General features: G+C 40.9%; 1 protein-coding gene across 9 annotated transcripts in view; it reads left to right on the top strand.

The window, feature by feature from the left end:
* Positions 1–9,414, top strand: part of LOC129829763 (nuclear factor of activated T-cells, cytoplasmic 2-like) — a 60,485-nt gene extending 51,071 nt beyond the window's left edge. For all 9 annotated transcript variants that reach the window (XM_055891670.1, XM_055891664.1, XM_055891667.1 and 6 more), the window contains one exon: positions 6,478–9,414. In XM_055891670.1, the coding sequence (XP_055747645.1) occupies positions 6,478–6,533 (56 nt within the window). In that variant the 3' untranslated portion in view covers positions 6,534–9,414. The remainder of the gene's footprint in view (positions 1–6,477) is intronic.
* Positions 9,415–27,115: the final 17,701 nt, after the last annotated feature.

Genomic DNA, 27,115 nt, shown 5'->3' with positions numbered 1-27,115 from the left:
AAGTTTGCCAATGACATAACAGTGGTAGGCCTGATCACTGACAACAATGAGACAGCCTATAGGGAGGAGGTTAGAGACCTGGAAGTGTGGTGCCAGGACAACAACCTGTCCCTCAACGTGATCAAGACAAAGGAGATGATCCTGGACTACAGGAAAAGGAAGGCCGAGCACACCCCCATTCTCATCGATGGGGCTGTAGTGGAGCAGGTTGAGAGCTTCAAGTTCTTTGGCTTCCACATCACCAAAAACAGTTGTGAAGAGGGCACGACAACGCCTATTCCCTTCACAGGAGACTGAAAAGATTTGGCATGGGTCCTCAGATCTTCAAAGTTCTAAAGCGGCACCATCAAGAGCATTCTGAGTGGTTGCATCACCACCTGGTATGGCAACTGCTCCGCCTCCGACCGCAAGGCGCTACAGAGGGTAGTGCGTATGGCCCAGTACATCACTGGGGCCAAGCTTCCTGCCATCCAGGACATCTATACCAGGCGGTGTCAGAGGAAGGCCCTAAAAATTGCCAAAGACTCTAGCCACTCCAGTTATAGACTGTTTTCTCTGCTACCACACAGCAAAAGGCTTCTGACCAGCTTCTACTCCCAAGCCGTAAGATTGCTGAACAGCTAATCAAATGGCCTCCCGGACAATTTGCATTGAACCCCCCCTTTTTCTACACGGCTGCTACTCGCTGTTTAATATCTATTATCGATGCATAGTCACTTTACCCTTACCTACATGTACATAATACCTTTCTTAACTCTTATTTTTCTTAACTGCATTGTTGGTTAAGGGCTTGTAAGTAAGCGTTTCACGGTAAGGTGTATTCGGCACGTGTGAAGAATAAAATGTGATTTTTATTTGAATCATTGATATAATATAGGGTGTCTAATCAAAAATGTATATTTTGACCAATGGGTAACGTAATTGTTTAGACAATACTCTAAGAAAACCAATGGTCCAACCCTCATGTCTCTATCATAATCGGTTCAAAAGTTATTGGAGTGTTTACCCTTGTAGGATGGACAGAATTTGGGTGACTAAATCAATGCAGGCCAGAGAAAAAGAGGGATCAAAAATCTGGAAAATTGCATCTGGTCAGTTAGGCTGGATTCTGTGCTAGAATTAAGGCTACTGGCTACCTGACAGGATTACTTTCCCGTTGAACTCGTCCTCTTTTTTCTCAAATCCGCAGGACATAAAACAATCTAAAGTTAAGATGGATATTGATTTTGAGACATGTTGTATTTTAGTATACGGTTTTTGGATTCATTTGAAATTCCTGTTCTTTTTATAAGATTTAAGATGTAAAATGTCAACGGAGCACTGAGCGTATATTTTCAAAACCTTTTACATTTAATTCAGCTCGTGTCATGCTAATGTAGCTTTTTGCGACCCGCGGAAACAAATTTGAAGACTACGACCACAAAATGTAAAATCCTCAAACATTGTTACGAGAAACCTACACTTATGTCAACCGAGCTCGGTGGTTATTATCAGATGTATTAGGTTACGAAATCTGACTTTTTGGATATAATGTTGATGTGTCAGAGAAAGACCCCACTGAATGATTCAGAACATGAAGAATCATATGTGTCTTGGTACAATGTATTTTATAACATAAGGAAGTGACATTTTCTCACCGTAGCACATTTTCACCCGCTCTAGGCAGAGTGGGAGGACACCTTATATAATATTTCAAAAAGGTACAACTATAGGTGCACTTTGAGACAGAGCATCAGAAGAATATTTTTACTCAGAAACATCCGTCAGTTATGTTGTATAGGGTATGAATCCACCCACCCAATACAAGTGGTAGTTATGTACAGTAGCTGTAGAAATGGAATAGGACATGTGCCTCCCTCGCCTCACCTTCAAACCTTCCCTTCAAAGTTCAAACACAGCACAGGAAGACAGGGCAATGCAGAAAGCCCCGTTGGTCTTTCTCTACTAAGATGTCAAGTTGTGTTTTATGCCCAAAACATTCATTTATTTGAACATCACAAAGACGTTTTCTGAGAAATACAATTTTCAAATGAGTCACTCTTGAGTGTCTTTCACACCTTGCTCATTTGAAAGTGTTCAACTCTGGAGCATGATGACTCAGTGGTTTAGATTCTAGAACTGTGTCATCGGGGTAGCGCTGCTCTCTGTGGTGTCACAGAGGTCAAGGACAACAGAAGAAAGTAATGTATTTCACTATGAGTAAAATCAAAACATGGAATGAACTTCACAGTTCATACTGTACTCAAAAGGCCTTTATCAGAAGCTAGGGGCTTTGTGTGTATATAGGCCTACAACGTTCTTATACTGTAAGGATGCTGTCCACAACCTAGAAAGTGATTTCTTTGTGAAGGATGGGAGTTGGGACACACTCTAGTACCTGCAGCTTTCCATGTTGTAGTTGTAGTGAATCTGACTGGAATTAACCCCAGAGGCAGTGGAGCAGGTGAAGGCAGTGGAGCAGGTGAAATTATTCCAGCGTGCAGAAGGAGAGAGAGAGCTACCATTCAGAGATAAAGCACACAGGAAAACAGCTTGGTGAACACACATTAGTTTCAGGTCACTGATGTCCCACTTACCAGCGAGCAGAGGAAAGACAACAATAGCAACATACCCACACTAATACAGAGAACCATAGTTAAGAAACTAAACTGTGTTATAGCATACTGTATTCTGAGAATTTTACTTTTGAATGGCGATGATTGATACTCAAGTGTAATGGAAACTTGTGTAACATCATACACCTTATTTGCTCTCTGGCAGTTGAAGGTAGAAGTTCTGGTGGGCAGGTCTGGTGTCTGTCTACCCATGCCACTTGTTCTGTGGGTTGATTCTTCTCATGTTGCCAACAAAGTCCCCCAGGCAACCCTCTCAGACACACACACACACACACACACACACACACACACACACCCCTCACAGTAGGCAATGTGAAGTGACTGAGTCAGCTACAGTAATGTACTGTGTGTGTATGAGTGTGTGTGTCTCTCTCTCCTACCTTTGGTTGGTAAACAAACACGTTCATTGGCGCAGGACGCTAAAGCCAGACACTCACCTATTGTATGGTTAAGTCGGAGTGTTCCCTGGGCCAGCCTCAAATGGCCATGCCAACCCTTCATGAGGCTCCGTTAAAGCTCTCTACTGTGTAACTTCTCTGGTGCACCACTCGCCTCTCTAAACCCCTTTTTTATACTCAGGAAAATCCTGTGGCCCCATTGGGGAGATGAAAGTTTATTTAAGGCATTAGGTGTCAAAGGGAATTCCACTAGAGACTAAAATAAACATGGACGTTTAGGTTGTGGTTGTGATGACAGCAGAGAGAGCTGGAGCACCCGGGCCGGTTTGGCCACTAGTTGGTTTGCCTCCCTCCCTGTTTCAGATGCAGCTCTGCTCTGCTCTGCTCTATAAAGTGTGCTTAGTGTTGAGCTGTTATAAAAGGCCAAGGTTTATTTCTCTTTCACATCTGCAGATGGTCAGAGACAGGGGGAGTCAAAAGGAGGAGGAGGATAGACGTGCTGCTACTCTTAATGATATTAGGTCTGCAGCTTGCTGAGCTGCCAATGGTTTAGCTCAGCTTATGGGTTGTTTGTCAGGCAAAATACTTTCTAACTCCCACATCTGATAAATAACTCAGTGACTTGCAATAACTTACAATGTTTTATCTCATTCCAACTGTACATAAAAAACAGGGTGCCAGTATTAGTGTATACCAGTTTCACTGAGTACCCCTCAGCATCGTGGTATCTGTTGGACTGGAGTTGTTTGGAGTGAGTGCAGTTATGTTTATCTTTGAGGGGGTTACTTTGGTACACACTACTAAGATGTCATGTTCAGGCAGGGATCAGTGTGTCTGTTCGCTTAACTTGCTGTTTAAAGGCGACACCATTTCCCTTGTCCCACTATATAGATCACTGCTTTAAAGGCCCAGTGCAGTCAAAAACTTGATGTTCCTGTGTTTTATATATATGTCCACACTATGAGGTTGGAATAATACTGTGAAATTGTGAAAATTATGATAATGCCCTTTTAGCGTGAGAGTTGTTTGAAAAGACCACCTGAAATGTTGGCTTGTTTTGGTGGGATGGAGTTTTGGGCTGCCTGGTGAAATAAATGAGTTAATAGACCGATAAGAAAGAGTTCCAAACCTCTCTGCCAATAATAGCTGGGCGGCAGGTAGCTTAGTGGTTAGAGTGTTGGACTAGTAACCGAAAGGTTGCAAGATCAAATCCCGGAGCTAACAAGGTAAAAATCTGTCGTTTTGCCCCTGAACAAGGTAGTTAACCCACTGTTCCCAGACCGTCATTGAAAATAAGAATTTGTTCTTAACTGACTTGCCTAGTTAGTTAAATAATGATAAAATAGCAAGTTTTCAGTTTTGCCCTCCCAAGTCACACCACTCCCGTACTGTCCTTGCCAAATTCTTGCTTAAGAAAAAGAAGCAATTTAAAACATATATTTTTAACCATTTTAATTTAAAACAATCTTTAAATAGGCCTTCTAAAAGCCTGTTGGATATTGAGTTCCCCTAAACCCGACTGTAACGGTTCTCTTCGTCCTCCTCTGACGAGGAGTAAGAAATGTCGGACCAATGCGCAGCGTGGTATGTGTCCATAATATATTTTAATGAAATATCACTGGACACAGAAAAACAAAAGGAACAAGAGAATAAATGAAAACCGACCACAGTCCCGTATGGAACAAACACTGATACGGAAAATAAACACCCACACCACACAGGTGGAAAAAGGCTACCTAAGTATGATTCTCAATCAGAGACAACTAACGACACCTGCCTCTGATTGAGAATCATACCAGGCCAAAACGGAAAAAAACAACCTAGAAAAACGAACATAGATAACCCACCCAACTCACGCCCTGACCACACTAAAACAAAGACATAACAAAAGAACTAAGGTCAGAACGTGACACCGACTCTAAAACAACGCACTGCTGCTTACTATCTTACTCACTCTATATTATCTCATTCATCCCTTTGAAGTGAAAAATATTGATCATGTTTTTATATATTTTAGGACGCTTCATATTAGCAGAGTTTGCTCTATTAAACTATTGTATTAAGTGAGACACAACCTCCCTGTGAATGTTTAAAACATGCTAATATAGTATACAGCAGGTAAACATGAATATGGTTAGCTTTTATATACTACATCAATGAATAAATGCATTTTGACTCAAATGATGTCACTGTCATACTCACACTTTTTTCCCTCCATTTTGGGCATGTCTTAAAATGTATGTGTTCCCTAAAAGTCAAAACAAGAAGCCATGGCGTCGGTCTCTTATGTCATAGTGCCAGTATACACAGTGTGCTTCCAGAACTGTTGGAGCTGTTAGTTACTGATAATGACAGACCGACTGCAGTACGGAAGATGTGGCCTATCTGGACAGACTCCACTACAGTACATGTTCAACATACTGGACAGTCCTTTAACTTTACTGCAGGTTTCCCCCATTGTCAATGTGAACCAAAAACTGCTGCAGTGTAAGTTACGGCTACAGTAGCACTCTAATTGCTTTTGTGATGTCATATAATCATTCTTCATTTTCATGTGAACATCTAGCTCTAGTTATGAATGAGACACATTATTCCGTTTGACACCTTGCCATTATAGCCACGGTATAGGCATATTTTTTTGTCATTCACAATAGGCCTATAAATATGTTGTTCTAGTCCCTAAACATTAAAACACACATCATGGTAAGCTAAAAAGGATACCCTACATTCAATGTATGTAGACTTTTCAAATAGTAAAATATCTGAATGACATCATGATGGCAATTTGAATTGAATACAGATGTCTATATTTAGCCTTATCACGGACCTCCCAGACAAGAACTCCTTGACATTTGAACTTTGGACAGGTTTAATCTCATCGCAATGTGTGTAAAATGTGTTTCCCCCACCTTATACATGGCGTGGTGTCTACACTGTGTAAGCACTCCACACAACATGACTGAGTCTATTTTTAGAATGCTGAAGTTTCCATATACTGCTGTGCTGTGTCACCTGGCTGTCAGCAGAACAACAGGAAGTGATGGGGAATAAAAAAGAGCGGTAGAATGGAACACTATGGTCCTCCTAGTGGACACTCTGTGCCAATGCAGCTCACTGTAGTGACATCTTCTGGTATCGCTACCACAGCCAACTTGCACACAGAGTAATCAGTAGTACTTAGTGTCATGTTTCCCTTGGTGATGTTTTACTGTAGGATCAGTATGTTTTTGTCAAGATGTTATGCCCTTTTCTACTGTGTAATATACTGTACCTTTTGTAAGTGTTTGTTGAAAGAGAAAGGAAGATATGAAAAGGCCAGGAATGAAAATTGCCCTCCCTGGAGCTGTGAAATGCTGCCTGGGAAGAACAGATGACAGTACACATCAAACACAGTATTACATCAAACACCTTGGATGCTCTGACTAACTAACAGCCTGTATTTGTTCCTCTTCTCCTCCCTGCAGTAAACGAGATCATAAGGAAGGATCTGACCGGCGTGCAGGCCAGAGGTCAGACATAGACGACAGAAAACAGGAAGTGGACAGCTGCAGCTCACTCTTCGTCGCCATGAGAACCTCTTCTTCTTCCCTGTGTGCCCATCTCCATATCAACCCTACAGTATATCAACCCCAGCCACCAGCAGTTTGGCATCTCCATATCAACCCTACAGTATATCAACCCCAGCCACCAGCAGTTTGGCATCTCCATATCAACCCTACAGTATATCAACCCCAGCCACCAGCAGTTTGGCTGCTCTGCCCGTTTCCTTCAAATAACTGTTTCTCAGCTAAAATATTCTCTGCCTTTTACCCAACGCCAAAGAATGTTCTGCCAAAGACAATTTTCTTAGTTTTCAGGCCCAAAAGAAACTGGATTGTGCCTTGTTTTATTACTAGTAAGGTTTATCGGATTCAAATGGATGTTTTTCTGTACAATAAATAAGAGAGGGTGAAAATTCCTAAACAAGTAACAATCATGGCAGTCGCTGTAACATTACTGGTTGTTAAACCAATATGCAGTGGTGGAAAAAGTACCCAATTGTCATACTTGAGTAAAAGTAAAGATACTGTATGTTACTAGAAAATGACTTAAGTGAAAGTCACCCAGTAAAATACTACTTGAGTAAAAGTAAAAATGATTTGGTTTTAAATACAGTATCAAAAGTAATTGTAATTGCTAAAATATACTTCAGTATCAAAAATAAAATAAAAGTATAAATAATAATTTAAAAATCCTTATGTTAAGCAATCTACGCGTAACAATTTTCTTGTTTTTTATTTTATTTACGGATATCCAGACATTTACAAAAGAAGCATGTGTATTTAGTGAGTCTCTTTATAAGTATGTGAATTGGACCGTTTTCCTGTCCTGTTAAGCATTCAAAATGTAACGAGTACTTTTGGGTGTCTTGGAAAATGTATGTAATTAAAAGTACATTATTTTCTTTAGAAATGTAGTGAAGTAATAGTCAGTTGTCAAAAATATAAAAAGTAAAGTACAGATACCCCCCAAAAACTACTTAAGTAAACATACTTTAAAGTACTACTTAAGTACTTCGTACCGCTGCCTATATGCAAACCTTTAAAATAATTGTAACTCTCTTACCCATCTTGTTGACAATTCTACCAATGGCACCATTCATAAAATATGTCAACATTTCACTGTGATGTGTGTATTGTGTTACACAATTTGAGCTTACTTTGATCATCTCATCTCGCGACTCTAAAGGAGACGAACACTGCCATGCTAATAACCAAATAAATATTTGCTTGTAATTTCACCTCTCCATATTTTTTATTTTCTTGCCTACATGTTTTTGTGTTCTATGTTGTTATGTACCAATTCGGCACAACACATGAAGTTCCCTCCCAGGAAATAATTTGAACGTTATATGCACTGTTTAGTAGGGGAATATTTGTGTATGTGTATTCTTACATGGTGTGTTGTCTTTATTCCATAGTTAATGTTTTCCTCATTGTGTTTGGGTCATGTGATGAACTTAATGTAACTAAATGTTTATTACAGTATAAGCAGTGGATTTGCCAGATGCCTCATCTGGGCCAGTGATGATACTGCTTAGAGAAAAGTATTTCACCGTTCTCAATTAATTATTGGATATTGAATTAGTCTCAAAAGGCTTATATTCAAAGAATGATATGCTAAATCCTTACACAGGCAAAGATCAGGGGGAAATGCAATTACAAAATTAGCAGGTTCTGAAGATGTCTAAGCAGGCAATGTTTTGAGTGTTGTATGTCTACAATGCGTCTGACTACATTCAGGTCTTAAAGGGATAGTCTTTCTATGCTTGCTAATGGGTGCCCAATTTATTAGTAGCCTATATGATTGTAACATTTATCCAAATCTGTTGCATGTTTGGTTGCAACAGAGCAAAATGTTAATATGTGTATAACATATATTATAGCCTACCTATTTCTATTTTGTGTAATTAATATAATTTTGAGTTTTTCCGTAATGACAATGAACAACATGCTATATATGCAGTGCTAATAATTGTCTGCCTATACAATAACATCCCAGGTATTCTTACCTGCACTGTACATACTGTGCCTTACATTTCCAAGATCATCCCACATTTCTAAGATGAGCTATGCTTTCCTTGTTCAGAGTCACTGTCAGTATACGTGTATTTGATGTACATTCAAACATGAAAAGGCTTTGTGGAGCAAAATGATTGGTGTTGCATAATAATCTATATGATTTACTGCATGTATATAGCCTAGCAAGTGCTCAAAGTGCTTTTATATTATAAGAAGGGATAGCTGAGATTGGTGCAGAAAGTAGGTGTTTTGTTACATATCAAATAAAAGATGTTCAACGTTTTAAGAAGATCCCTTGCCCCCTCCAAAAGAAACGCTTTACAAATTGTGTATGCCTGACCATTGCCAAGTCATATGCCATTGCTATGATTGTACAAAGATTTAAAAGTTAATGATCCAGACTGAATCTGCCTGTTCAATATGTCATTTTGACTAATTTCATATGATATATTTTATATTAGTTTTTATGTGCTATGAAAAGATATAGATAGTAATAGTTAATAGCTAATATATCTGACTTTTTTAATTGAGCCATTCTCTCAATGTACAGCAAACAGTATGTTTGAAATATCCTGAATGTAAACTTTACAGCTTTTTCCCCGTTAACTGTAAATAGATAATTGCTTACAACTGTATAAATGGTTCTGGTAGTCCTCTTTTTTTATTGGTAGGTATAGCGTAAATTAGAAAAGTATGTTTTATGAACTGCATCAGTTGTTTTCTGGCTTTCTCATTATTTTTGTTAATTCAGTGTCTTAGTAATAAGCCATATATAGCTGTCAAAACGTTTATATTTAAAGTGATGTTGAAATAAAGTTTGCTTTAGAGAAACAGATTATATTTTAGTTTCAGATGTCTTACAAGGTTTATAAACAAAGCTGTGCATCTTGAATGAACGCAGTCATATTCCCCATAGTCTTTATGCTGCTTGACGATCCGTATTGTACGTTTTCTGTTCTATATCAGATGTATGTTTCCTTAAAACTGTGGCATTTTCATCTCTATTTTTCCAGGCAAAACTTGTATTTTTAAACTAGCAAAGAATCATAAACAAAGAATTCTACAGTTATTGTCATTTTTGTGTACAGTTTTTCTGCAATTTATTTGACATACAGTAGGTACATTTCAGTACCTCAGTCATCCTTATCCAGAACATCAGTTTAAATCAGTTTCATGATTTTTATTATGTTGCTTCCACTATTGGTTGTTGGCTAGCTACAGTAGGTAATAGTCACTGATGCCTCTCTTTAGACTGTGATGGGAAAATAGAAATCAGCAGACCCTAAGAGTCCGTGACTCATACGACAGTAGGTTAAAGAAATATCTTAACCTAGGCTACAGTACCCCAACCCTCTCTCACTCCCCTGTTATCCTTTCTTAGTGTACATTTTTACCACAGCTTCACCTATTACAGACAAACTCAGTGACACCTCACACACACGCACACACATTCTTGTTTAACTAACCTTGCGGGGACACACAATTCAGTGTCATTCAAAATCCTATTTTCCCTAACCCTTAACCTTAACCCGAAAACCTAACCTTAAGCCTAACAGGCTGACTACACTGCTCGCATCGCAAAAATAATTTTAGAAATCTATATTATTCTATTATTGCACCCACACTGCTTGCACACCCACACTGCGTTGCCAAGGGCTAAAATAGAAGTCAGTTCTATTTCTGATGCAGATCGCGCTGCAAGTCCTGCCTCTCCCATCTCCTCATTGGTTTATAGAAGCAGGTACCCACGTGCCATCCTCTCATTGGTTATACCCACGTGGGTGACTGAAGATGAACGAGGTCAGTGGCGGTAATGCACCTAATTTATAAAGTCAATATAAAGTCAATAGAAGAAAAAGCATGGAAGCATGAGAGATGACTAGAAACGATTCGGTTGACCGTTTTATGTGTGGATTAATTGGTGGAGTAGAGGACCTTGTGCATCTCAGGTAAAATAACAACTCAATGTTTATATCCCAGGACAAATTAGCTAGCAACAACAAGCTAGCTAAATAAGACAAATTAGCTAGAAAGTGCAAGATAGCTAGCTAAATTGGCATAAATATTTAATGCTTTTCGACCTATCCCAAAATTAATATAATTGGTTCAGAGTTTGTTTTGATATTTTAACCTGCGTGTCGTGAACGACAAAATACATTTGCGCACGATGGCGCACGAGCGCAGCCGGTTTGGGTTCCATGTAATTCTAACCCTAACATTCATTCTAACCTTAACCCTAAACCCCCTAGAAATAGCATTCGACCTGGTTAAATTTTGGTTTGTTTACTATTCCCACAACTATAGTTAAAAACGTACACAAACGCACACACACACACTTACAACCCCACCCTTCCCTCAAACAAATAACAACAAAGGGGTTCACTATAGCCATGTAAGCCCCGTTGCCAGGAGACAGCATGTTTGGAGCCTAATTTTGGTGGCAGGACTCGCTGGAGGAGGATTCTGTAAATGCACCCTGTATTCAGGAAGTCTCTGCCTATGACATCATAACACGTGTGAGAAAACACAGCATGTGGACTAGATGGGCTAGCTGGATGAGCGTTTTTCACCCCCACTCTTAGAGACATGCCGTGGCCTGTGACTCATGTGCCCTTTCTTTCCAAATGGGTCAATAATGAGATCAGACCGCTATAGTACTGATTGACTACGTGAGATTGACCCAGAACAAAAAAATCATGAGAGCCTTAAAGTGATTGGAATTTCATTCACTACACTCTGATGTCATTACTAGGCTCCGTAAACTATAATATTATTGAGTTAGCCTTACGCAAAATTGTAAATACATCACCATTACCCACATGGAAAAGAATCATGAAAATCAAATACGAATCTTGTATGACAGAAGAAGATTTGGACAAAAATCTAATAAGGATCTGGTAAGATTTTGTATGTTTTTCATTAAATGTCAGGGGTGTATTTGTATACTATAAGAAAAATACAATATTTGTATGCAGTGCCTTCGGAAAGTATTCAGACCTCTTGACTTTTTTCACATTCTGTTACGTTACAGACTTATTGTAAAATTCATTAATAATAAATATAATAAAATAAAATTCTCAGCAATCTACACACAATACCGCATAATGACGAAGCGAAAATAGTTTTTTGGAAATTGTTGCAAGTGTATTAAAGATAAAAAAACAGAAATACCTTATTACCTTATTGCCAGCAGCATACCACCCTGCATACCACTGCTGGCTTGCTTCTGAAGCTAAGCAGGGTTGGTCCTGGTCAGTCCCTGGATGGGAGACCAGATGCTGCTGGAAGTGGTATTGGAGGGCCAGTAGGAGGCACTCTTTCCTCTGCTCTAATAAAATATCCCAATGCCCCAGGGCAGTGATTGGGGACACTGCACTGTGTGTAGGGTGCTGTCTTTCGGATGGGACGTTAAACGGGTGTCCTGACTCTGTGAGGTCATTAAAGATCCCATGGCACTTATCGTAAGAGTAGGGGTGTTAACCCCGGTGTCCTGGCTAAATTCCCAATCTGGCCCTCAAACCATCACGGACACCTAATAATCCCCAGTTTACAATTGGCGCATGCATCCCCCTCCTCTCCCCTGTAACTATTCCCCAGGTCGTTGCTGCAAATGAGAACGTGTTCTCAGTCAACTTACCTGGTAAAATAACGGTAAAATAAATAAAAATTACCAGAAGTATTCAGACCTTTTGCTATGAGACTCGAAATTGAGCTCAGGTGCACATTGTTTCCATTTACCATCCTTGAGATGTTTCTACAACTTGATTGGAGTCCACCCGTGGCAAATTCAATTGATTGGACATGATTTGTAAAGGCACACACTTGTCTATATAAGGTCCCACAGTTGACAGTGCATGCCAGAGCAAAAACCAAGCCATGAGGTCAAAGGAATTGTCCGTAGAGCTCTGAGACAGGATTGTGTCGAGGCACAGATCTGTGGAAGGGTACAGCATTGAAGGTCTGCAGCATTGAAGGTCCCCAAGAACCCAGTGGCCTCCATCATACTTAAATGGAAGAAGTTTGGAACCACCAAGACTCTTCCTAGAGCTAGCAGCCCTGCCAAACTGAGCAATCGGGGGAAAAGGGCCTTGGTCAGGGAGGTGACCAAGAACTCAATGGTCACATTGACAGCTCTAGAGTTCCTCTGTGGAAATGGGAGAACCTTCCAGAATGACAACCATCTCTGCAGCACTCCACCAATCAGGCCTTTATGGTAGAGTGGCCAGACTGAAGCTACTCCTCAGTAAAAGGCACATGACAGCCATTTGGAGTTTGCCAAAAGGCACCTAAATGACTCTCAGACCATGAGAAACAAGATTCTCTCGTCTGATGAAACAATGATTGAACTCTTTGACCTGAAAACCAAGTGTCACGTCTGGAGGAAACTTGGCATCATCCCTACAGTGAAGCATGGTGGCAGCCTCATGCTGTGGGGATGTTTTTCAGCAGCAGGGACTGGGAGACTAGTCAGGATCGAGGCAAAGATGAACAGTGCAAAGTACAGAGAGATTCTTGATGAAAACCTGCTCCAGAGTGCTCAGGACCTCAGATTGGGGTGAAGTTTCACCTTCCAACAGGGCAACGACCCTGAGCACACAGCCGGAGTGGCTTCGGGATAAGTCTCTGAATGTCCTTGAGTGGCCCAGCCAGAGCCCGGATTTGAACCCAATCAAACATCTCTGGAGAGACCTGAAAATAGCTGTGCAGCAACGCTCCCCATCCAACCTGACAGAGCTTGAGAGGATCTGCAGAGAAGAATTAGAGAAACTCCCCAAATACAGGTTTGCCAAGCTTGTAGCGTCATACCCAAGAAGACTCGATGCAGTAATTGCTGCCAAAGGTGCTTCAACAAAGTACTGCGTAACGGGTCTGAATACTTATTTAAATGTCTGTTTTTGTTTTGTCATTATGGGGTATTGTGTGTAGATTGATGAGGGGGAAAAACGGTTTAATACATTTTATAATAAGTTTGTAACATAAAAAAATGTGGGAAAAGTCAAGGGGTCTGAATACTTTCCGAAGGCACTGTATACACTGAGTGTACCAAACATTAAGAATACTTTCCTAATATGGAGTTGCATCCCCCCCACCCCACTCAATTTGTTGTGGCATGGGCACTACAAGGTGTCAAAAGCGCTGCACATGGATGCTGGCCCATGTTGGCTCCAATGCTTCCCACAGTTGTGTCAAGTTGGCTGGATGTCCTTTGGGTAGTGGACCATTCTTGTTACACACAGGAAACTGTTGAGCATGAAAAACCCAGCAGTGTTGCAGTTTTTGACACAATCATGTGCACCTGGCACCATGTTCAAAGGCACTTCAAACTTCTGTCTTGCCCATTCACCCTCTGAATGGCACAATACACAATCCATGTCTCAATTATCTCAGGGCTTACACATCCTTCTTTAACCTGTCTCTTCCCCTTCATCTATAATGATAGAAGTGGATTTAACATCAGTAAGGGATCATAGCTTCCACCTAGATTCACCTGGTCAGTCTATGTCATGGAAAGAGCTGGTGTTCTTAATGTTTTGTATACTCAGTGTGCATTTTCATGTTCAGGTATGAGTTTCCATGGTTAAGGCTGGGCAGCTCCTCCTAATGAACAGTTGATTAATCTACAGCTATGCCTTTGTCTCCCATCCAGGGTTTTAACCAAGCCCAGCCTGTGCCTGGACACAGCCCTTAAACATGGTATATTGGCCATTGTGGCGTACAGCTGGTCAGCCACCAGGGGGAGACTCGTCGAGGCTTGGTGACAGACGGTGTATACATCACGAGGCGATGGCTCCATCTGCTGGACGTGCCAGGTCTCGACGGGTTCTCCGGCCAGGACTAATTGGGTCTGATTGGGAGTTTGTGAGTAAGTTTGTGAGTAATCAAGGGCTGATTGCTCACCAGCTGTGCAAGGCCCATAAAGCAGCACCACGGGAAAGTGGGGGGAAGAAAGGACTCCAGTAGAGTTGGGGATGGTTACAGAGGTAACAGGAGTGAGTGCAGTTTTGATCCTGACAGGATACAGCAAGACTAGGAGCCCAGTAGACGGTATCCTGGAGAGGGTCTCATGGGGGAGATCTATCCTTTTATTTTTGATTTATTATTTAAATAAACACCATTGAAACTGAGCTAATCATACTCTGTCCGTGTCTGATCTGTGTAAACGTCTTGACCAAACCCCCTGGTCTGCCACACCATATATCACAACCCCATGAGGTGCCTTATTGCTATTATAAATGTAATTAGAGCTGTAAAACGTTTTGTCATACCCGTGGTATACGATCTGATACACCACGTCTGTCAGCCAATCAGCGTTCAGAGCTCGAACCACCAAGTTTACAATAAAAATGATATAATACAATGTTTTATTAATGTCACTGAATAGGCGCAGTGACGTGTTGTTTTACAGGGTCAGCCATATCGTGAGAATGATTGTTGAGAGATCTCCACTAAATAGATCCACTGCTGCTATCAGTCATTCCTCAACCTCCTCTTCCTCCTCACATCCTCCTCCCCCTCTTCCTCCTTCTCTCATGTTCTTCCTCTTCTCTCCTCCTCCCCTTCCTCCTCCTCTCCTCCTCATCATCCTCTTCCTGTCCTCCTCCTTCCTCTCCTCCTCCTCCCTCCTCTCCTCCTCCTCCTTCTGCGTTCCCCCCCTTCTCCTCCTCCTCACTGGCGGACGTTCCTTATATTTTCAATAAGTGTCACATTGCCTGCATCAATGACGTCCGACAGTGGCATGCAAGGCTTAATTTACATGTCTTGTGTATGTTTTTTTATATATTACAATGTTACCCACCCATATAAGTCAGACACTAAAATAGTCTTCTATGAATCTTCTAAGTGTATTTGATGGCGTACGTATTAGGTAGAACATATAAGAATTTTGTTAAATTCTTCTTTACCTTTTTTATATGGGTATCAATGACACGTTCAGTGCAAATCAAATGTTTAAGAAAATATGTATCTGATTAGTGTGCCTGGTATGATACAGTAAATGTAATAGAAATGTAGGTAATTAAGATATACACTTTTGTTTTTACATTACTTGATAGTGAATGGCAATCAATAGTACATTTTCAGTTCTTATCTGAGTTTGGTTAGGTATGACGGGTCAGGTAAGTTACTACTCAGACCAACTCAGAGGCCAGAATTTCTGTCTATAAAAATGGCAGGGCCCTAGACCAACAGTGATGGCCTGTTGGTGTAATGTTGTGATTGTTGTGATTGTTGTCCAGTGGCAAATGCACTCCTCACAAACCTGCATCCTGTTCTCCCTCAGAGACGTTAGTTCGTTTCCTGCAGGGCTTACAGACATACACGCGCATGTAAGACGTGTACACATACAACACTAAACTGTGGACAAGTTAGTTAGCCTTTACAAATGATTTAATGATTTAATTCACAAAAATTATCCCTTATGAATACCAGCGGTGTAAAGTAATTCAGTAAAAATACTTTGAAGTACTACTTAAGTAGTTTTGGGGGGGGTGTTTATACTTTACTTTACTACTATATATTTTTGACAAAATACTTTCACTTCACTATATTCCTAAATTTTGAATACTTAGCAGGACAGGAAAATTGTCCAATTCACACACTTATCAAGGGGAACATCCCTGGTCATCCCTACTGCTTCTGATCTGGTGGACTCACAAAAAACACACACACTTTGTTTGTAAATGATGTCTGAGTGTGCCCCTGGCTGTCCCTAAATAAATACAAACTAGAAAATGGTGCCGTCTGGTTTGCTTTATATAAGGAATTAGATATGATTTGTACATTTACTTTTGATACGTAAGTATATTTAAAATCAAATACTTTTAGTATTTTATTGAGTGACTTTCACTTTTACTTGAGTAGTTTTCTATTGAGGTATCTTTACTTTAATTATGACAATTGGGTACTTTTCCCACCACTGATGAATACTTACATTCCCCTTGAATAAGACAGTAATATATATACACTACCGTTCAAAAGTTTGGGGTCACATAGAAATGTCCTTGTTTTTGATAGAAAAGCACATTTTTGTACATTAAAATAACATCAAATTGATCAGAAATACAGTGTAGACATTGTTAATGTTGTAAATGACTGTTGTAAGTAGAAAAGGCAGATTTGTAATGTAATATCTACATAGGAGTACAGAGGCCCATTATCAGCAACCATCACTCCTGTGTTCCAATGGCACGTTTTGTTAGCTAATCCAAGTTTATCATTTGAAAAGGCTAATTGATCATTAGAAAATCATTTTGCAATTATGTTAGCACAGCTAAAAACTGTGGTTCTGATTAAAGAAGCAATAAAACTGACCTTCATTAGAATAGTTGAGTATCTGGAGCATCAGCATTTGTGGGTTCGATTACAGGCTCAAAATGTACAGAAACTAAGCACTTTCTTCCGAAACTCATCAGTCTATTCTTGTTCTGAGAAATGAAGGCTATTCCATGCAAGAAATTGCCTAGAAATTGAAGATCTCGTACAACGCTTATTCCCTTATTCATATAACTTGTTAAATCCACTTCAGTCCGTGTAGATGAAGGGGAGGAGACACGTTAAAGAAGGATTGTTAAGCCTTGAGACAATTGAGACGGATTGTGTATGTATGCCATTCAGAAAGTGAATTGGCAAGACAAAGTGCTTTTTAACAGGGTGTGGTAGTAGGTGCCAGACACACCGGTTTGAGTGTGTCAAGAACTGCAACGCTGCTGGGTTTCTCACGCTCAACAGTTTCCCGTATGTACCAAGAATGGTCCACCACGCAAAGGACATGCAGCCAACGTGACACATCTGTGGTGGGAAGTAACATGGGCCAACATCCCTGTGGAATGCTTTCGACACCTTGTGGAGTCTATGCTCCGACAAATTGAGACTGTTCCAAGGGCAAAAGGGGGGGGGGGGGGGGGTGCAACTCAATTTTAGGAAGGTGCTCTTAATGCTCGGTATACTCAGTGTATGTGCAATCTCCACATACACAAACAAACATTATGGGAAGAATAACCACATACACAATGACACAATTTCTCCCCTGTAATTAAACTATTGCATTTGTCTTATCGGTCCATGGCCACAGTTGTGTATATAAGCATACAGAAGAGTGAACACAATGTCACCCTTAACCCTGACCTCAATTATTATCCTTTGAGCTATTTCATTTGTCCTATCTATATGCTTTATTACTGTACTGTTTAATTAATGTACTGTAGGTCTGCTGTTAGAATGGTTCATTATTATCGTGGAAATATTGTTGCCTGACAACTCAAACTGAACTCTTCCGCTGCTCTATACCCGCTGCATACTTCAGTCTAAGACTGCCATCGTTGAAGTCGTTTGTGGTGATGTCAAAATGAGGGGTGTTATAAAAAACAAAGTCATCGGCATTTGGATCGTCTCTAGCCAATCAGAGTCTCAAAGTCATTGACAAAGAACATTTAAAAAATGCTGCTTTACCCACGTCTGTCCTGGCTCTAGCCCAACCCATCGGTTCTGTCATGACGTTGGCCTGAGTGGGGAGGTTTATGACCCCCATAAATACCTTTCCCCTTTTTCCTCTCTCTACTCTATTGATGTGACTATTGAAAATCCCTTTGTTAACATAGAGCATCTGGTGACATCAAAAGATGGGAACGGAACCATATTTCGGTAATCCAACCAGCTGAAAATATGCGTTGGTACTAAATGAATATGATGCCAGATCAGTTGGCGTCTGAGACATTATTACTGATGATAGAATGACATAAACTGTATCTTGGAAAGTCTACACATTCTAGTTATCAGATTCACATACAATTGTTGTGCAATTTAAATGTTTAAATATGAAACTATTTGTGAAAAGATGAGATGTAATTTTAGCTTCCAAATGAGAGAATTGGGTTTTCATGAGTGAACTATGCTCAACTCAGTGGCCCAGCCCATGTGAACAGACATTGGTTATAAACTATGAAACACGCCCTTCTCTCCACTCCTATATAAGCCCCTTGATGAAAATGTAACTTCCGGTTCCAAGGACGTGTGAACTTGAGGTCCCCACGTTGAAAGGACAAAGACCACCTACAGAACTAAGCCTACCTTAGAGAACGAAATTAGCATTGAATTTCAATGTGAAGGTGACGACCTACATGCCAGAAGGATGAATTTCGACTATACCAGCCAGAATATAGCATGAGCATATAGCATGGCAACTTGGTATGAACTTTGAACTCTTATTCACTAAAGAAGTGCCACCCCCTCCGCCCGCTAAATGTGGGCTAGGAGAGGACGGAAAGAGTATCCATTCTACCACGCTCCAGTTCACCACTAGACAGTCTTCAGAGGACCAGAGATCCATGTTGGACAACCCGGCCTACGATCTACGACAAATCTACCCGAGCACAGCTCAGAGTAAATATTTATTGCATTCTCCTTTTTCAAATGGGTGGTAATTTGGAATGCATAAGATACTCTATTTACGATAGCATAGCTTCTCCCTTTGTTACTCAGTCTTCCTGCTCTTTCACTCAAACCCACCCCCCTTTCCTTTCTGTAACCAGCCGTCATGTCGGCTCCGTCCACCAGGGACGTTTTCTTTATGACATAATTTGTAATCAATGTATGATCCATTCTGTGTATATGTAATTCTGTGTGATTATTTAGGTATTAGTAAATAAATAATTAAACCACACTTTGTATTGATTCAACTTGTTATCCAGGGTTCGTGAAGATAACCAAGAATTTACAACTTTCAGATGAGACCTATGTTATGCTTAGAGAACACAGGGAACCCAAGAGCGGACTCAGATGCAGAAGCAGGGATGAATGAACCAAAAATGTTTATTGTACACAGAGAGATATGGAGTGCAGAACCGGGGTAGCTCAGATGAGTTGCAGAAAACCCCAAAGTTGTAGAGTGAGGTTGAAGTTGAGTGAACAGGTTAAACAGGTCCTGAGGGGAATCCAAGGTGGTGGTGAGTGAAGTTCAGAGCAAGGTGGTTAGGTGGTGAGATGTGGTACAGGAGACAGGAGCCAGAGACAGAGCGGTAATTGCAACGAGAGGACAAAATGGTGTAAAGCAGGGAAACAAGCACAGCAGGGAAATAGGATCTTGAGCACTGACAAAAGGCTAGGACAACGACTGACTGAGCAGAGTTTACGATCTGGCAGGAATGAGTATATGTAGAGGTCTTGATTATGGGACAATTTGTAGCTGGTAGGGATCTGCTCTGACTCTAGCACACCTGTCTCCAATCACACACACAGAGAGAGAGAGAGAGAGAGAGAGAGAGAGAGAGAGAGAGAGAGAGAGAGAGAGAGAGAGAGAGAGAGAGAGAGAGAGAGAGAGAGAGAGAGAGAGAGAGAGAGAGAGAGAGAGAGAGAGAGAGAGAGAGAGAGAGAGAGAGAGAGAGAGAGAGAGAGAGAGAGAGAGAGAGAGAGAGAGCGAGAGAGAGCGAGAGAGACCAATGTAATGAAACAGCAGGGAGCAGGTCTCGAACCCTCGACCTTCTAGCCCGAAGTCCGGCGCGCTATCGACTGTGCCGCAAAAGCATGCTCGTGCGGCAGAGTCGATTTCCGCGCTTATAAACCCAGGGTCGTTACACTACTCCCTCCTTTCAAAGAGCGCGTCCTCGCGCTAGCTTGCGACTTTACGTCTTACAGGAACGCGCTCACCGGCCAAGCACACGCACTGTCGTGGATGCGAGGTCCGATCACTTCCGACACCAATGTAATGAAAAAAAGACCCCAAAAAGACTAAAATAATGATTTTCCAGAGAAGATCCAGATCTCAGGGAATTAGACCAAAGTTCTCAATTGATACAAAATATATAGAGTACTGCACACACTACAATTACTTAGGTTTAAAAATAAGCTCAACTGGACACCTTAATGAGGCAGTGAATGAACTGAGAGAGAAAGCACGCAGGGCATTCTACGCAATTAAAAAGCAAATTCAAATTGAAATACCTATTAAAATCTGGCTAAAACTAATTGAATATGTCATTTAACCAATTGCACTTTATGGCAGCGAGGTGTGGGGTCCACTTGCAAAACAAGATTTCATCAAATGGGACAAACATCCCATTGAAACCCTGCATGCAGAGTTCTGTAAGATTCTCCTACATGTCCAGAGGAAAACTACAAACAATGCATGCAGGGCAGAATTAGGCAAATATCCACTAATAATAAAAACTCAAAAAAGAGCAATTAAGTTTTGGAAACATCTAAAATACAGTGACCCCCTCTCATATCACTACCAAGCCCTGCAATACCAAGAGCTGAGCAAAGAAAAGAGTCCCCTCATCCAGCTGGTCCTGGGGCTGAGTTCACAAACCTGTTCTACTAACACACTGAAGCCTCAGGACCAGAACATCCAATCAATCAGAATAAACCAAATTACAACACAGTCAAAACAAAACTACATTGCTTATTGGGAAACACAAGCACAAGCACAGAGCAAAATGCAGTGCTATCTGGCCCTAAATCGACAGTACACCATGGCTAACTATTTGACTATGGTTACTGATCAAAACCTTAGAAAAACCTTGACAAAGTACAGGCTCAGTGAGCACAGCCTTGCCATTGAGAAGGGTAGACACAGGAAAACCTGGCTCCCTGTAGAGGAAAGGCTGTGCAACCACTGCACAACAGCAGAACTTGAGACGGAGCTGCATTTCCTGACAAAATGTCAAAAATATAAAACAATTAGAGAGTGTCATTTCCCCAAATTTGAAACTCTTATTCAAGGTTTCAAAGACCTCTCTGATGAGGATAGGCTACCCGTCCTGTTGGGGGAGGATGCAGAGAGCTGTGGGTTGGCAGCGCACTACATTGCTGCCTGCCATAAGTTGAGGGACAGTGTCTGACAGACCAATCAACCTGCACATGTACTCTACTGTATGTTTATTGTTATTGTTGAATGTATGGTTATTTTGACACTTAGTTATTGTTGTTACTGTTGTCCCGTTGACCATTTTGATTCTCATTTTTATATTGTAAATAAGCTTTGGCAATATGTACATTGTTACGTCATGCCAATAAAGCAAATTGAATTGAATTGAATTGAATTGAATTGAGAGAGAGAGAGAGAGAGAGAGAGAGAGAGAGAGAGAGAGAGAGAGAGAGAGAGAGAGAGAGAGAGAGAGAGAGAGAGAGAGAGAGAGAGAGAGAGAGAGAGAGAGAGAGAGAGAGAGAGAGTGTGTGTAAGTATACAGGGGGAGAACTGCAGGTTAGGACGACACCGAATGAACACTAGAGGGCGTAGTGGGAGCAGATGTGACAACTAAATAAGGTGAGGATTAAATATTGACTGCTACTGACGTAAAAGATTACTAGGTCTTTAAGAGTTTATTCGGAAGATAACAGCCCTATAAACATTATTTCGTGGTGCCCCGACTTTCTAGTTAATTATCTATCTGATTAGCTTAATCAGGTAATATTAATTACAGAGAAACTATTTTATAGAATAGCATGTCATTTCACTTAATCCGGCATAGCCAAAGACACGACAGTTCCTAGGACCAATTAGAACGGTTCGAATGTCTTTGCATTCCAAAAATTTCAGGAAGGTACTCAAATCCAGACTCATTGCGGAGAAGAAACGTTTGTGGGCGTGGCGTTTGTCCGGCACAATGAGTTTGGGTAGCCAGGCAAGAAGTTTCTGTGTTAAAATGTAAAGATGATTTCCGATTGAGTCGACATATGCAGCGTTGACCGTCTCCGTGTACGCGGGAACATGGCCTTAAATTTCAATCGAGCTACAGTAACTTGGAGATAGTTCATTTCTATACTGTAGTCCCCTGCTCCTGCTGTAAGACTTGCATCCATGTTTAGCATAATGCTTCCATCGTGCCCCTTCAGTCTACCTCTACAGCCATGTGACTGATAATATGGTTTGGGAGCATAGTGTTTGACAACATTCTGACTTTTTCCGTGTGGGAAAAACTGAAATACCAATTGGATGTCAATATTGTTACTCCCGTCTTCTCAGATCTCAGAAGCTATACAGTTTTCAAGAGGCTCTCTGTACCATATGACCCTGTAGTTTATGTACAATACCATATTTCAGTGAAGTCTTTCCTATTCTGTAATGGTTCAAAATTCCAAAAGGCACTAGCACATCTGAGCTATCTTGTTTCAATTGCATGGTAACAATTGAATAACATCAAACAAAAGAGAAACCCGTGCCATTTTTGTAAGGCGGAAATTATCAAAAGGAGACCGATTGTCAATGAGAATGGACTGAACACTTTGTTCATGACAGAGGTGAATTATATCACCATTATGCTAGATCCATTATGTACTAGAGATGGATCTTCCTGCACAATGTTTCACAGCCCTCATCTAAGATCACTACTCATGCTTTACTGCCTGAGTTTCAGTCTAATACTACTCGGATTCAACTGTTTGTTGTGTACATGTTGCACTGCTGTAGAACACACTGTTGCATATCAACTCGCTAGCTCCTCACTCCTTTTGGAATTTGTAATAGGGTCAACTGAAAACAACTGATTTGTTGTTGTGACTAATGGCTTTTAGCCAGAGCAGAGATCCTCTGGCTAGGGTTTCTAACAGAGAGGATAAGAGGAAATGAGAAAGAAATGAAGAGACAACACTGCTGGCTTTTACTACACAGATCAACAGATAGACAGACAGACAGCATGGTGTAGTATTCCACTGTTGGCTGAATGATTGATATCTGTGGCTACATGAGGTGTGTTTCTTCTGTTTACAGGGAAACAGATGTGTGATAAATGAATGTGTCTGTTCGCCAAGAGGTTTTGTCTTCCTCAGAGTAGTATACAGTAATTGTGGCATAATAAGAAAAGTGGTATCAGCATAAACAGCATAACAACCGAAAGTGGCCAGTATGTTAAATTATATGAACTCTGCCGCATCCTTAAAGGCTCTTGGATTTCAGATGCACTCAGGCCTGAGGGGTGGAGTGTGTGAGAGAGAGAGAGAGAGAGAGAGAGAGAGACAATCTTTTTGGCTCTATAACAAAGAATAAAGAGCAAAAACATATACATGATCAAATACAAATCTTAGAATCAACTATTAAAGACTACCAGAACCCACTGGATTCTCCAATTACATTGAATGAGTTACAGGACAAAATAAAAACCCTCCAACCCAGAAAGGCCTGTGGTGTTGATGGTATCCTCAATGAAATGATAAAATATACAGACCACAAAATCCAATTGGCTATACTAAAACTCTTTAACATCGTCCTCAGCTCTGGCATCTTCCCCGATATTTGGAACCAAGGACTGATCACCCCAATCCACAAAAGTGGAGACAAATTTGACCCCAGTAACTACCGTGGGGATATGCGTCAACAGTAACCTTGGGAAAATACTCTGCATTATCATTAACAGCAGACTCGTACATTTCCTCAATGAACACAATGTACTGAGCAAATGTCAAATTGGCTTTTTACCAAATTACCGTACAACAGACCATGTATTCACCCTACACACCCTAATTGACAACCAAACAAACCAAAACAAAGGCAAAGTCTTCTCATGCTTTGTTGATTGCACTAGAACAGTCTGCAGCACCCTGCAGCACCCGGTCTCACCCTACTAGAATCCGAAGTCAAATGTCTACTGTTTGCTGATGATCTGGTGCTTCTGTCACCAACCAAGGAGGGCCTACAGCAGCACCTAGATCTTCTGCACAGATTCTGTCAGACCTGGGCCCTGACAGTAAATCTCAGTAAGACCAAAATAATGGTGTTCCAGAAAAGGTCCAGTTTCCAGGACTACAAATTCCATCTAGACACCGTTGCCATAGAGCACACAAAAAACTATACATACCTCGGCCTAAACATCAGCGCCACAGGTAACTTCCACAAAGCTGTGAATGATCTGAGAGACAAGGCAAGAAGGGCCTTCTACGCCATCAAAAGGAACATCAAATTCAACATACCAATTAGGATCTGGCTAAAAATACTTGAATCAGTCATAGAGCCCATTGCCCTTTATGGTTGTGAGGTCTGGGGTCCGCTCACCAACCAAGATTTCACAAAATGGGGCAAACACCAAATTGAGATTCTGCATGCAGAATTCTGCAAAAACATCCTCCGTGTACAACGTAGAACACCAAATAATGCATGCAGAGCAGAATTAGGCCGATACCCACTAATTATCAAAATCCAGAAAAGAGACGTTAAATTCTACAACCACCTAAAAGGAAGCGATTCCCAAACATTCCATAACCAAGCCATCACCTACAGCGAGATGAACCTGGAGAAGAGTCCCCTAAGCAAGCTGGTCCTAGGGCTCTGTTCACAAACACAAACACACCCCACAGAGCCCCAGGACAACAGCACAATTAGACCCAACCAAATCATGAGAAAACAAAAAGATAATTACTTGACACATTGGAAAGAATCAACAAAAAAACAGAGCAAACTAGAATGCTATTTGGCCCTAAACAGAGAGTACACAGTGGCAGAATACTTGACCACTGTGACTGACCCAAACTTAAGGAAAGCTTTGACTATGTACAGACTCAGTGAGCATAGCCTTGCTATTGAGAAAGGCCGCCGTAGGCAGACATGGCTCTCAAGAGAAGACAGGCTATGTGCACACTGCCCACAAAATGAGGTGGAAACTGAGCTGCACTTCCTAACCTCCTGCCCAATGTATGACCATATTAGAGACACATATTTCCCTCAGATCACACAGATCCACAAAGAATTCGAAAACAAATCCAATTTTGATAAACTCCCATATCTACTGGGTGAAATTCCACAGTGTGCCATCACAGCAGCAAGATTTGTGACCTGTTGCCACAAGAAAAGGGCAACCAGTGAAGAACAAACACCATTGTAAATACAACCCATATTTATGCTTATTTATTTTAACTTGTGTGCTTTAACCATTTGTACATTGTTACAACACTGTATATATATAATATGACATTTGTAATGTCTTTATTGTTTTGAAACTTCTGTATGTGTAATGTTTACCGTTAATTTGTATTGTCTGTTTCACTTTTGTGTATTGTCTACCTCACTTGCTTTGGCAATGTTAACTCATGTTTCCCATGCCAATAAAGCCCCTTGAATTGAATTGAATTGAATTGAATTGAGAGAGAGAGAGAGAGAGAGAGAGAGAGAGAGAGAGAGGAGAGGAGAGAGAGAGAGAGAGAGAGAGAGAGAGAGAGAGAGGAGAGAGAGAGAGAGAGAGAGAGAGAGAGAGAGAGAGAGAGAGAGAGAGAGAGAGAGAGAGAGAGAGAGAGAGAGAGAGAGAGAGAGAGAGAGAGAGAGAGAGAGAGAGCTCTATATTTTCTGGGAAATGGTGACAACAACAGTGACTGATGCACCATCGAAAGCATCCTGACCGGTTGCATCACCGCCTGGTATGGCAACTGCTCAGCATCTGACCGAAAGGCGCTACAGAGGGTAGTGCGACAGCCCAATACATCACACCAAGTCATAGACTGTTTTCTCTGCACCTTACCGCTACCTACAAGTACAAACTACCTTGACTACCCTGTAGCCCCGCACATTGACTCGGTACCGGTACCCCCTGTGAATAGCCTTGTTATTGTTATGTCATTTTATTGTGTTACTTTAAATTGTTTACTTTAAATATTTTCTACATTGCTGGTTAAGCGTTTGTAAGTAAGTCTTTCATGGTAAGGTCTACACCTTACTGTGAAATGTGGTATTCGGCGCATGTGACAAATACAAGTTGATTTGAATTGATCTGGATCTTCTATTCCAGCCACGTGCTTCCCAGCTAACATGTAATGATGGCCATTGTCTACGCCCACATACTTAGTTTTCTCCTTTGTTCTGTGAAATTATCATGCAATGTAGTATATTGAACTCTATGCATACTCAAATATACAATTAATATGCATATCCAGATGCTGTTAGCTAAACATCAAAAAGGAAGATTCATTAGTGGTTGATAGTGGATGTTTTGACAATTTGTAATTTCTCAGTTGACTGATTCTGAACAAAATAAAATATGTTGACAAAATTCTTGGCTGTGTTCTGTTGATAGGGGAAGACAGGACGGTCCAATTAGTGAGAAGCCCATTTACTCCGACGTAAACAACATTTCCATTTCCCTTGGTTTTACTACTGTTGGTGGTGTCATGCTCCTAGTGGTGTCATGCTCCTGGTGGTGACGTGCTTCTGATGGTATCATGTGTATTATTCCTTTCCTGTTTAATTTAATTAACTTCTTATGGCTGCAGGGGCAGTATTGAGTAGCTTGGATGAAAGGTGCACAGAGGTGCCCAGAGTAAACGGCCTGCTCCTCAGTCATAGTTGCTAATATATGCATATTATTAGTAGTATTGGATAGAAAACACTCTGAAGTTTCTAAAACTGTTTGAATTATGTCTGTGATTATAACATAACTCATATGGCAGGCAAAAACCTGAGATAAAATCCAAACGGGATTTGGGAATTCTGAGGCTGGTCGAGTTTCAACCAAGATCCTATTGAAATCACAGCGAGATATGGATGAGTTTGCACTTCCTACGGCTTCCACTAGATGTCAACAGGCTGTAGAACCTTGTCTGATGCCTCTACTGTGAAGGGGGGCCGAAT

The sequence above is a fragment of the Salvelinus fontinalis genome, chromosome 31, assembly GCF_029448725.1.
Source record: "Salvelinus fontinalis isolate EN_2023a chromosome 31, ASM2944872v1, whole genome shotgun sequence".
Taxonomy (NCBI): domain Eukaryota; kingdom Metazoa; phylum Chordata; class Actinopteri; order Salmoniformes; family Salmonidae; genus Salvelinus; species Salvelinus fontinalis.
Note: the sequence above shows the minus strand (reverse complement) of the source record. Positions and strands in the feature narration are given on the sequence as shown.